The sequence below is a fragment of the Ambystoma mexicanum genome, chromosome 3q (assembly GCF_040938575.1).
Source record: "Ambystoma mexicanum isolate Mex_15411 chromosome 3q, UKY_AmexF1_1, whole genome shotgun sequence".
In the NCBI taxonomy this organism is placed as follows: Eukaryota; Metazoa; Chordata; class Amphibia; order Caudata; family Ambystomatidae; genus Ambystoma; species Ambystoma mexicanum.
In genome coordinates, this window is record NC_090926.1 from 1,107,761,385 (window position 1) to 1,107,775,127 (window position 13,743).

The following is a 13,743-nucleotide window of genomic DNA, read 5'->3' on the forward strand; positions in this document are numbered from 1 at the left end:
GTTGTCAACATGTGAAGGATCATGGGTACCCCTACGATATGCATAGTTTTGCAGGTACACCCCTGTCAATGTCCATTTTAAATACAAGCTACAGAAAGACAATTACTGGCAAGTACTATTTGTTACATATATATCTATTAATTGCAAAAACTTTATTTAAAGTGATCAGATTTCATGCAACAAAAGCCCTTGAAGTTCAGCGGATGTGGGAGTGATGATCATCTTAACTTGGCGCCCCCTATCGCAATGCCCATGAGCACATACATAACAGATGGGATTTACAATGACAAAAAAACAGAGGGCAGCAAGATAGTGCAGTGGGTTGAGTGTTCACTGCTGTGATCTGCAGGTCGCAGGTTTGAATCCTGGCACAGCCAACTCAGCCTTTTATCCTTCTAAGGTTGATAAATGAGTACCAACACTGATTGGGTGATATTGTTTGTATACATGTTCTATTTAAAGCACTCAGGCATAAGCACTATATAAATAACACATCATTAGATCCTAGGAATCATTAACTATTCCTTAACTAACGATTTTTCAATGAATTTCAAGGGTTTTGTTGTTCCATGGCGTGGCCTGTAGCCACTATACATGTTCAACCTATAGGTTTCCTTGGGGCCTTTCAATGTGCCCACTGTATATTTGAATACACTAGGGGCCTCATTATAAGAAGTGCGGAATGCGTTTAACGGCGCCGGTAATGGTGCCGGCGCGGTTAAACGCATTCTGCACTATTACGGGGTTCCCTTGCGGGACCCGATGTGGACGTCTGGTTTTACCAGACGTCCAGAGCGGATCCTGCGAGGGGACCAGGGAACTAACAACGAGCCGGTCGTAATCGGCCCGTTGTTAGCTCCCGCACCCATTCCCATTGAGCCCTATGGGGGCTCAATGGGAATGGGGAAGGTCCGGGCCCCAACTCGGAATGGCCCGGTAATTCCCCATTCAGGGAACCCGGACACAGTTTTGGAGGCAGCCATGGCGCCAATAGCTCCATGGCTACCTCCAAAGTCAAAATGAGGCCCTAGGTCTGTTTCAAGCTCACTCGTCATGGTCATGGCTAGTGGCCACGACCTTGGCCGTGGCTGCACATGTTGCACGAATTTGTTTCTTTCGGGCCCACTGACCAGGGTCACTGGCACAAAGACCCATTTCCCCCTGCCTAGTAAATGTGATCACAACAGATGGCTCCCCATTTAATTACTTTTCCTCTGTTTCCATTATCCCCATAATCCACTTCTAGCAACATGCGGCTTATTTCCGCAAATTGCAAAAAAGCATTGCAGCTAATGGGTAAAAAAACATATTTCGGAAACTAAAATAAGTAGCATCCAATTGGGTAACATTAACATTTGCTTATTTACAAATGTGCAAAAACTGAACATGTATGGTTTCATTTTTTCTATTTGAAGTATTACATGTTATTAATTTTCTAATAGTAGTATTATTGTAATGTTATGCATTCTATGCCTGTTTTATGTCATATTACCAGAGCTAAAGCTCCGCCTTTCTTTATTAAATGTTTCAAAAATGTTTTTCCGAGAAAGAGGGGCATCTAAGTGCTGCAAAAAATCAATTCCCCCCCCTGTGGTGTTCAGTGAAAATGCCCCTCCCCTTGCATATTGATCCCTCCATGATCTTCAGTGTCCCTGGTTTCTGCTGGCAGGAGATCACCCCGGAGCAGGAGGGATTCTTCAACCTTCTCAGTCACGTCCAGGGGACCAGGATCGACGAGCAGCGCTGCAATATCCAGATCGTACACAACAAGGGCGACGTCTGCGACATGGACGAAGGCTGTAAGTTACCGCTGCGTCATGTCTGCGCGCGACCGTAGGTTGAGGGTGGTAGCAAAGAGGGTGTGGATGCTGCCTCAGGATTGGGATCTCTGCTGTATAGATATTGATAAGATTTAGAGGCAAGACAGGTACTCAGGTGGAATGGGATGGCACTTGTGATTGTCCGGAGGCATGGCAATGTGGGAGTCAGGCAAAGGCCAGAGGAACTGACCGCACCTTAAGGTGAGCTGGAGATTCGGGACAGATAGGAAGAAGTCCTGGAGATATGTGAGCGGTCCGAAAGATGTTGGGATTAAGGGCAACACGTGGTGGGATACCAGGGACAGTCCTGGGTGGTCACAAGTTGAGGCGAAGATCAGTGGGATTGGGGTCAGAAAGAGAAGAGGAGGACACAGGAGGTCGGACAACATCAATGACATTTTGGAACAGTTGATAATTTAGGAAGTCGCACAGAGGATGTTGATGAGCGAGGTGAGAAAGCTGGGGTCGGTTTGGGAGAGGGGATGGAGAGGATGAGGTTGATGATAGAGGCGAAAATGAGAAAGACATTGACCCTTATTCATGGATTATTTGCGCCGAAAAAAACGGGATTTGTGTGCCATTCTGCCCGCAAATCCCTGTTTAACAAATGGAAATTTGCGGGCAGAATAGCGCACAAATCCCTTTTTTTTCGGCGCAAATAATCCATGAATCAGTGTGATAGGAGGAGGGGTGGTTAGAATTGAGTCATGGATTTAAAAAAAACAGGATTGATTTGTAGTAGACATTTGGGAATAGGATGTCATGAAGGTATTCCACCAACATCGATCAGTGCGGGTGAGAGTCATGGCAACCTTTGTGACATGGCTTGCATGTACTAGTACTATGGCCTCTGTGGTATGCTTCCAGAAACAGACTATAGGTTGCACTTACTCAAGAGAAGGCTGGAACTGGATGCACCCTCAAACGTCTGCATAATATGGAACATGTTCCAGTGGCGGACTGCCCCGCAGGGAACTCTCGCCATTTCCCAGTGGGCTTCTGACCTATGGGCTCCATTTGTGAGTACTCTGGTTTTCTGCTTCAATGACCCTCTCTCCTATTTACACGCCCCGGCCTCCTAGCTCTGCTTCCTCCATTTGAAGTAAATTTGAAGTAAAGAGTTTGCTATAAAGCTTCCCGCATGTTATGCCCCATTCTTACTAAATCCTAGATACCATTTTCTGTTACCTTTAACTACCTTTTAATATTTATCCAGAGCCACATGTACTTTAAAATTCACCTTTTGGGCCATTTTTGTTCCATATATACCTGGGGAGGGATCCCCCAAACGCTGCTTACTGGAGTTGGTGTTGCTCACTACATTCACTTGCACAGTGCCATACGGGCCCACTTTTGGTTCCCTGGGTTCAACCTCACGTAGTAGAGTTTGTATTTGAAAACACACTACTGTAAATGTACCCACAAGAACCGGTCTGGAAAAGAATGGACTACTCAGCCTCGAGCAGAATACCCCTGACTGGACCATACACCCTCACACTGCAGAAGCACAGCTGCCATCGTCTTTGTCCATGAAGAATGCAGGAGGAGGCTTAAGGCCCTGTCTGAGGGGCCCAGCCTGGGTTGACACATACGTGTATTTAAAGTCATACGAACCTCTAGCACAAGCCTTCTTTTAAACCCATGTGTGTTGCAGAGGAAACATTGTGCAGTGCCACAGCTACTTTAAGTCACTGCCACAAGGGCGTGGCCATCCACTTCCTTTTCAGTGGAGCCGCTCATTACATCTGGAAAGATGCAGGTGGGCATTTAAGTGGTTAATTATTTTAACAGCCGGGATTCTACTTGCAGATCAGTTTTTTAAGGGTCCCTTAACATCCCAAAGACCCACAAACTCTGCTGTTCGTTTATGGTAGAAGCTTTCAAGGCCAGTGCTCGGCAGCCCAAACTGCACCAGGATTTCAGGATAACCACTGAATATGTAAATGTCTCCCATTATGATTCGCCGTATTCATTGGTATTTTGTGTGGCTATCCTGAAAACCTGGAGTGGATTTAGCTCCCGCGGGCTGGTCCTGAAGGGCCCTGCTTTAGGGTTTGAAAGAAACTTAGAGTCTTTTCGAAAGAACCATCCATTTGGGCTCTGAGGAGACCCTTTGCCCACCTATCAGCTTATTAACTGAAGGCCCTCAAAGAACACGTTTGACCACAAGCAGAGCCATTCCAAGTGAGCCTCTTTTTAAAAACAAAAGCACAATTATTAGCGTGTTTTGGCTATCATGTAACCTTTCACACATGTGATTTAGAAATCCTTACACATGTAAAACCATTATACAGCAACTACAAATATTAAAAAGAAAACAGGCACACTCACACATAGTCCAGCTGTCAAACAATAAAAATAACGTGTGTCCTTTACAAGTTACTACTGTTAGTAGCAGTATAAGTGTCATTGACAGCAACTTTCTCAATGTTATTATTAGAGATCCGGATTGGTAGTGATTGCTAATGCCTAATGTATTCATGATGACGAGCCATGGGCTGCCTCGGGAAATTGTAAGCGATATTGAGCACCCGGAAACACAGTGTGACCCGAATTGTTCGGATGGAACATAAGCAGGCGTATAAATATATGCTTCCAAGATGTGTTTGTATTGCTCATGCAAGCAAGTGCCTTGTGTACAAAGAAGTAGGCTTTCGAAGGTAGAATGTTGCTGGCAGAGACGCTAGGTTCTTAATCCGTGCCTAGCTCCTGGCATGAGTGCACACGTAGAAACCTACGTATTTCATGACCAGGCCATGCGATTAAATACTCCACTGTGTTAGCTGTCGGGGAGGCGTGTTTAGCCTAATCAGCATCGGTTATTTTTACCTGACAAGTAGTCCGTATTGTTGTGCCACCGCCAGTTGTAGATCATGTTCTAGGTGAGTGCATAGCATGTGAGCACTAGGTTCCATTCTGGCGACCAATCCAAGTTGGAAAATAGGTCATTTCAAGTTTTAACATATTGCTTTATTGTTTTATTCTTAGAACTCCTAATTAATTCTCCAAGTATGCCCTGGATAGAGTTGCCTTATAACTTCCAAAAAGTGCGTTGTGTTTTTATAAGATCTTCTAAAAATATCTGCATGGTCTGCTATCCTGGCTGCCATTCCAAGTGATTCTCTAAATATCTGCATGGTCTGCTTACCTGGCCACCATTCCAAGTGATTCTCTAAATATCTGAATGGTCTGCCAGCCTGGCCGCCATTCCAAGTGTGTCTCTAAATATCTGAATGGTCTGCCAGCCTGGCCGCCATTCCAAGTGTGTCTCTAAATATCTGAATGGTCTGCCAGCCTGGCCGCCATTCCAAGTGTGTCTCTAAATATCTGAATGGTCTGCCAGCCTGGCCGCCATTCCAAGTGATTCTCTATATATCTGCATGGTCTGCTAGCCTCACCACCATTCCAAGTGATTCTCAAAATATCTGCATGGTCTGCTAGCCTCACCACCATTCCAAGTGATTCTCTATATATCTGAATGGTCTGCCAGCCTGGCCGCCATTCCAAGTGATTCTCTATATATCTGCATGGTCTGCTAGCCTCACCACCATTCCAAGTGATTCTCTAAATATCTGAATGGTCTGCCAGCCTGGCCGCCATTCCAAGTGTGTCTCTAAATATCTGAATGGTCTGCCAGCCTGGCCGCCATTCCAAGTGTGTCTCTAAATATCTGAATGGTCTGCCAGCCTGGCCGCCATTCCAAGTGATTCTCTATATATCTGCATGGTCTGCTAGCCTCACCACCATTCCAAGTGATTCTCAAAATATCTGCATGGTCTGCTAGCGTGGCCGGCATTCCAAGTGATTCTCTAAATATCTGCATGGTCTGCTAGCGTGGCCACCATTCCAAGTGAATCTCTAAATATCTGCATGGTCTGCTAGTTTGGCCACCATTCCAAGAGATTCTCTAAATATCTGCATGGTCTTCTATCCTCGCCACCATTCCAAGTGATTCTCTAAATATCTGCATGGTCTGCTATCCTCGCCGCCATTCCAAGTGATTCTCTAAATATCTGCATGGTCTGCTAGCACACCTATTCCATGTGAGTCTCTTCATAGCTGCATGGTCTGCTAGCACGCCTATTCCACGTGAGTCTCTTAATAGCTGCATGGTCTGCTAGCACACCTATTCCACGTGAGTCTCTAGCAGCTGCATGGTCTGCTAGCACACCTATTCCACGTGAGTCTCTTAGTAGCTGCATGGTCCGCTAGCACACCTATTCCATGTGAGTCTCTTAGTAGCTGCATGGTCTGCTAGCACACCCATTACATGTGAGTCTCTTAGTAGCTGCATGGTCTGCTAGCACACCTATTCCATGTGAGTCTCTTAGTAGCTGCATGGTCCCCTAGCACACCTATTCCATGTGAGTCTCTTAGTAGCTGCATGGTCTGCTAGCATGCCTATTCCATGTGAGTCTCTTAGGAGCTGCATGGTCCTCTAGCACGCCTATTACATGTGAGTCTCTTAGGAGCTGCATGGTCCGCTGGCACACCTATTCCATGTGAGTCTCTCAGTAGCTGCATGGTCTGCTAGCACGTCTATTACATGTGAGTCTCTCAGTAGCTGCATGGTCTGCTAGCACGCCTATTCCATGTGAGTCTCTTCATAGCTGCATGGTCTGCTAGCACGCCTATTCCACATGAGTCTCTTAATAGCTGCATGGTCTGCTAGCACGCCTATTCCACGTGAGTCTCTTAATAGCTGCATGGTCTGCTAGCGCGCCTATTCCACGTGAGTCTCTTAATAGCTGCATGGTCTGCTAGCACGCATATTCCACATGAGTCTCTTGGGAGCTGCATGGTCTGCTAGCACACCTATTCCATGTGAATCTCTCAGTAACTGCATGGTCTGCTAGCACGCCTATTCCACGTGAGTCTCTTAGTAGCTGCATGGTCTGCTAGCACACCTATTCCATGTGAGTCTCTTAGTAGCTGCATGGTCTGCTAGCACGCCTATTCCATGTGAGTCTCTTAGTAGCTGCATGATCAGCTAGCATGCCGTTCCATGTGAGTCTCTTAGTAGCTGCATGGTCTGCTAGCACACCTATTCCATGTGAGTCTCTCAGTAGCTGCATGGTCTGCTAGCACGCCTATTACATGTGAGTCTCTTAGTAGCTGCATGGTCTGCTAGCACGCCTATTCCACGTGAGTCTCTTAATATCTGCATGGTCTGCTAGCACACCTATTCCATGTGAGTCTCTTCATAGCTGCATGGTCTGCTAGCACGCCTATTCCATGTGAGTCTCTTAATAGCTGCATGGTCTGCTAGCACACCTATTCCACGTGAGTCTCTAGCAGCTGCATGGTCTGCTAGCACGCCTATTCCATGTGAGTCTCTTCATAGCTGCATGGTCTGCTAGCACGCCTATTCCACGTGAGTCTCTTAATAGCTGCATGGTCTGCTAGCACACCTATTCCACGTGAGTCTCTTAGTAGCTGCATGGTCTGCTAGCACGCCTATTCCATGTCAGTCTCTTCATAGTTGCATGGTCTGCTAGCACGCCTATTCCATGTGAGTCTCTTAATAGCTGCATGGTCTGCTAGCACACCTATTCCACGTGAGTCTCTAGCAGCTGCATGGTCTGCTAGCACACCTATTCCATGTGAGTCTCTTAGTAGCTGCATGGTCCGCTAGCACACCTATTCCATGTGAGTCTCTTAGTAGCTGCATGGTCCGCTAGCACACCTATTCCATGTGAGTCTCTTAGTAGCTGCATGGTCTGCTACCACACCCATTACATGTGAGTCTCTTAGTAGCTGCATGGTCTGCTAGCACACCTATTCCATGTGAGTCTCTTAGTAGCTGCATGGTCCGCTAGCACACCTATTCCATGTGAGTCTCTTAGTAGCTGCATGGTCTGCTAGCACGCCTATTCCATGTGAGTCTCTTAGGAGCTGCATGGTCCTCTAGCACGCCTATTACATGTGAGTCTCTTAGGAGCTGCATGGTCCGCTGGCACACCTATTCCATGTGAGTCTCTCAGTAGCTGCATGGTCTGCTAGCACGTCTATTACATGTGAGTCTCTCAGTAGCTGCATGGCCTGCTAGCACGCCTATTCCATGTGAGTCTCTTCATAGCTGCATGGTCTGCTAGCACGCCTATTCCACATGAGTCTCTTAATAGCTGCATGGTCTGCTAGCACGCCTATTCCACGTGAGTCTCTTAATAGCTGCATGGTCTGCTAGCGCGCCTATTCCACGTGAGTCTCTTAATAGCTGCATGGTCTGCTAGCACGCATATTCCACATGAGTCTCTTGGGAGCTGCATGGTCTGCTAGCACACCTATTCCATGTGAGTCTCTCAGTAGCTGCATGGTCTGCTAGCACGCCTATTCCACGTGAGTCTCTTAGTAGCTGCATGGTCTGCTAGCACACCTATTCCATGTGAGTCTCTTAGTAGCTGCATGGTCTGCTAGCACGCCTATTCCATGTGAGTCTCTTAGTAGCTGCATGATCAGCTAGCATGCCGTTCCATGTGAGTCTCTTAGTAGCTGCATGGTCTGCTAGCACACCTATTCCATGTGAGTCTCTTAGTAGCTGCATGGTCTGCTAGCACGCCTATTACATGTGAGTCTCTTAGTAGCTGCATGGTCTGCTAGCACGCCTATTCCACGTGAGTCTCTTTGGAGCTGAATGGTCTGCTAGCACACCTATTCCATGTGAGTCTCTCAATAGCTGCATGGTCTGCTAGCACGCCTATTCCACATGAGTCTCTTAGTAGCTGCATGGTCTGCTAGCACACCTATTCCATGTGAGTCTCTTAGTAGCTGCATGGTCTGCTAGCACGCCTATTCCATGTGAGTCTCTTAGTAGCTGCATGATCAGCTAGCATGCCATTCAATGTGAGTCTCTTAGTAGCTGCATGGTCTGCTAGCACACCTATTCCACGTGAGTCTCTTAGTAGCTGCATGGTCTGCTAGCACACCTATTCCATGTGAGTCTCTCAGTAGCTGCATGGTCTGCTAGCACGCCTATTACATGTGAGTCTCTTAGTAGCTGCATGGTCTGCTAGCACGCCTATTCCATGTAAGTCTCTTCATAGCTGCATGGTCTGCTAGCACGCCTATTCCACGTGAGTCTCTTAATAGCTGCATGGTCTGCTAGCACGCCTATTCCACGTGAGTCTCTTAGTAGCTGCATGGTCTCCAACACGCCTATTCCATGTAAGTTTCTTAGTAGCTGCATGGTCTGCTAGCACAACCATTCCATGTGAGTCACTAAGTAGCTGCATGTTTTGCAACCTTGACCAAGTATGTTTTTGCTAAACTGGGTACCATCTTCAAATAGGAGGAATCCAGCCTGAGGTGCTATATAAAAAAAATAAAAACTGATGTTAGCATCAGATTACCTCAAAGTCCATTGATCTTTCTTGGCATGAAGATATTGTCAATAATGATGGTCTCTGTAATGATTTTAGAGGTCTGCAGATAAGCCCCTTAACCGGAGCGTCTAGCGACACTCATGAAAGCAAGGAGAAAGAAAGTGTGACATGTCTTCCCCCCTCTTCCGAACCAGGAGTTGGTACTTACTGGCAAAGCTTCATGTAATGGAAAGAAACTACATGGCCACTGGCACAGATAGCCTTATTAATACGCAGATGCTTAAAGACAGTCTGAGGATTTGTATTAGATCATAAAAAAGCCATTCTGGTTGTTGTTGTCTTGGTGAGGGTGCAGTGGGTAAGTATCTCCCTCTCTCTATTATCTCCCCGTGGGTTCCTTCCACCCTAGTCCAGGCTTCCCTAAACCCCAGGCAGGTGTTCACTAGTGATTGGTAACCACTACTATCTTAAAAGGCCTGCTGGATGATGGTGAGGGTCTAAAAGTCTAAGCCTTACTATCTTGCTCCCTCTGGGATCCCCTGAGGGTTCCCTAGCCTGACGCCCTTCCCCAGATTATTAAACACGAATGATGGTTTGATTGTTCCAGTCACAGTCAGCACGTTCTGTGCCTTCGCTCACTCGCCCCTTTCCCCCCTTTCTCCCTGGCTTTACCACTCCTCCCTTCTCCCTCTCCTACTTTTTTTTTCTGATAGCCCTTCTCCTCCCATCTCTCTCCCCTTTTCACCTACCATCCCTCTCTCATGTCCCTTTGATGTTCCACATGCACTTTCTCTCTTCCTTGCTCCTTCCTCTCACCATCTTTTGTTCCTCCTTCCTGTCTCATTGATGTTCTAAACTCTCATTCCCTCTTCTCCTTGCTCCTCTAGTCTCATCCCTCACCACTCTGCTACTCTCACCCTTGCCTCACTCTGCTAGTGTCACCCTCTCCCTACTCTGCTACTTTTGTCCCCTCTTCATGCTGTTAGTTTTACCCGCCCTCACTTTGCTATTCTCACTGCTCTTCTATTCTCTTTTCTCACCCCCTTTCCCACTTAGTGATATGGTGCCCTGCTCATCCTCCCCGGGAATATGGTGCCCTGCTCACCCTCCCTGGGATATGGTGCCCTGCTCACCAACTCAGGAATATGGTGCCCTGCTCACCCTCCCGGGGATATGGTGCCCTGCTCACACTCCCAGGGATATGGTGCCCTGCTCACCAACCCAGGAATATGGTGCCCTGCTCACCCTCCCGGGGATATGGTGCCCTGCTCACACTCCCAGGGATATGGTGCCCTGATCACCCTCTGGGGATATGGTGCCCTGCTCACTCTCCCGGGGATATGGTGCCCTGCTCACCATCCTGGGGATATGGTGCACTGCTCACCATCCCTGGGGATATGGTGCCCTGCTCACCATCCCCGGGGATGTGGTGCCCTGCTCAACATCCCCGGGGATGTGGTGCCCTGCTCACCATCCCGGGGATATGGTGCCCTGCTCACCATCCCTGGGGATATGGTGCCCTGCTTACCATCCCTGGGGATATGGTGCCCTGCTCACCATCCCCGGGGATATGGTTCCCTGCTCACCCTCCCGGGGGTTATGGTGCCCTGCTCACCTTCCTAGGGATATGGTTCCCTGCTCACCATCCCTGGGGATATGGTGCCCTGCTCACCATCCCGGGGGTTATGGTGCCCTGCTCACCTTCCTAGGGATATGGTTCCCTGCACACCATCCCTGGGGATATGGTGCCCTGCTCACCATCCCCGGGTATATGGTGCCATGCTCACCATCCCCGGGGATATGGTGCCCTGCTCACCGTCCCGGAGATATGGTGCCCTGCTCACCCTCCCGGGGATATTTTGCCCTGCTCGCCCTCCCGTGGATATGGTGCCCTGCTCACCCTTCCGGGGATATGGTGCCCTGCTCACCCTCCCGGGGATATTTTGCCCTGCTCGCCCTCCCGTGGATATGGTGCCCTGCTCACCCTCCCAGGGATATGGTGCCCTGCTCACCATCCCAGGGATATGGTTCCCTGCTCACCATCCCGGGATATGGTTCCCTGCTCACCATCCCAGGGATATGGTTCCCTGCTCACCATCCGGGGGATATGGTTCCCTGCTCACCCTGCCGGGGATATGGTGCCCTGCTCACCCTCCCGGGGATATTTTACCCTGTTCGCCCTCCTGTGGATATGGTGCCCTGCTCACCCTCCCAGGGATATGGTGCCCTACTCACCCTCCCAGGGATATGGTGCCCTGCTCACCATCCCCGGGGATATGGTGCCCTGCTCACCATCCCCAGGGATATGGTGCCCTGCTCACCATCCCCGGGGATATGGTGCCCTGCTCACCCTCCCGGGGATATGGTGCCCTGCTCACCATCCCGGGGATATGGAGCCCTGCTCACCCTCCCGGGGGTTATGGTGCCCTGCTCACCCTCCTAGGGATATGGTTCCCTGTTCACCATCCATGGGGATATGGTGCCCTGCTCACCATCCCCGGGTATATGGTGCCATGCTCACCATCCCCGGGATATGGTGCCCTGCTCACCATCCCCGGAATATGGTGCCCTGCTCACCCTCCTGGGGATATTTTGCCCTGCTCGCCCTCCCGTGGATATGGTGCCCTGCTCACCCTCCCGGGGATATGGTGCTCTGCTCACCCTCCCGGGGATATTTTGCCCTGCTCGCCCTCCCGTGGATATGGTGCCCTGCTCACCATCCCAGGGATATGGTTCCCTGCTCACCATCCCGGGGATATGGTTCCCTGCTCACCCTCCCGGGGATATGGTGCCCTGCTCACCCTCCCGGGGATATTTTGCCCTGTTCGCCCTCCCGTGGATATGGTGCCCTGCTCACCCTCCCAGGGATATGGTGCCCTGCTCACCCTCCCATGGATATGGTGCCCTGCTCACCCTGCCAGGGATATGGTGCCCTGCTCACCCTCCCGTGCATATGGTGCCCTGCTCACCCTCCCAGGGATATGGTGCCCTGCTCACCCTCCTAATGCACTCACTCTCTCTACTCTCTCTATTCTCACACCCCACTCGCTTCTCTCCTGTGCCTATATGCTCACACACCTCCCCCTTTCCTTACTCTCTTCCAGCACCCACCCCCTCTCAATCTCCCAAACACTCTCTCACTCACTGCTTTTCTCTCACAAACTGTTATTACTCTCTCGCACTTCCAATACCTCTTCTGCACCAATCGCTGCCATCAACTTCTTATCACTCTGGTGTCTTGGTGCACCGTCACACATCCGGCCCTCACCCATACAACCCACACTCCCCCTTTCACTCACTTCCCTTATACATTGTGTGTTCCTTGAAACTCCCCACCCTCCAATGGTTCCAGCGCTCACCTGACTGTTGGGACCGATGCTAACCTGTCTTTTCCCTAGAGCCTGGGTTACACAGTTGAAAACCTTTAAAAAAAAACTCGAAGGCCCTCCCCATTTTCCAGCACGATTTTCTTTGCTGTCTCTAATGGCAATATAATAGCCAGGCAGTCAGGCTGCTCGTTTTCCTGGTAATCGCCTTCACGAGCTGGTGAATTTTGTTTCAAATTCGATCTGGGGAGATGCTCTGTCTCTCTTGATCCCCTACAGTCTCTTCTCCCTCCAAGTTAGCTTTCTGCTGTCTCAGCATTCGCCAGATGTCCTTCTGAGGTTGGTAGGTCAGGTAGTGGCCGTCTCATCCCACTTTGACAAGAAGAATCCAGTCCATTCCATGTCTGTTCTTGCCGCTATTCTCCTGACTCTGTTCCTGGTTTTCTTGGTTGCTCCCAAGTGCATTCTGTGAGTTGTGGTTCTGAAACCGAAAAGAGAGAACACGAGCCAGAAACATACTGGAAGCCATCGGGTGACACAAGAGAGTACCAGCATGTGCATTCATGGGAGGATAGCTCAATGGCAACGTGCTCTCCTCTGAAGCAGGACGACATGGATCAACATGGGTTTGATCCCCGATTCCGCACTTAGAAACCTCTGGGTATTAAGAAGCGTTATAAATAACCTATCACATCATATCATATATCACGTGAGGGGACCGCTCCAACAACTGAGCCACCCCCCCAACTTCCCCTACCCACCTCTGAATTACATCCAGGTAGCCCTCCTGACCCAGGTTGGGAGGGGTCCCGGGTCCTGCTTGACCTTATCACACCCCTTCCTCACCCTATCACACCACCAAGCAAGTTTGGAAACTCTCAATGCAAGCATCTGGAAGCGAAGCAAAGTTAGAAATGCTTGCAGGCATAATAGAAGGGGAAACATTCTCAGCCGCGCCACCCCTGCCATGCCCACAGACCCAACATCCAAGAGACGCACCAACCCAAAGCTTGAACACTGGATGCTAAGGTATGCATGCATTTACCTGTTCCTGCATTCACCTGGCCATATAAATCACCTCATCTTACATTTACTTCTTCTAATATTCACTCCATTATTACAGGGTGGGACCCGCTGTCACTCCCCTTCTTTTCTAACCAATCTTCTTTCCCCACCCTACTCTAAAACCCAATCCCAATCTTGCATCTAACCGTAACCCTATACCTTGTGTTAAGCTCACTCCTGAGCCTATCCTTCACCTTACAAATAACCCTT

The 13,743-nt window shown here is 49.2% G+C and overlaps 1 protein-coding gene across 4 annotated transcripts in view; it reads left to right on the plus strand.

The window, feature by feature from the left end:
• Nucleotides 1-13,743, plus strand: part of PCP2 (Purkinje cell protein 2) — a 232,842-nt gene that overhangs the window by 108,121 nt on the left and 110,978 nt on the right. For all 4 annotated transcript variants that reach the window (XM_069603865.1, XM_069603866.1, XM_069603868.1 and 1 more), the window contains exon 2: nucleotides 1,670-1,799. In XM_069603865.1, the coding sequence (XP_069459966.1) occupies nucleotides 1,670-1,799 (130 nt within the window). The remainder of the gene's footprint in view (nucleotides 1-1,669; nucleotides 1,800-13,743) is intronic.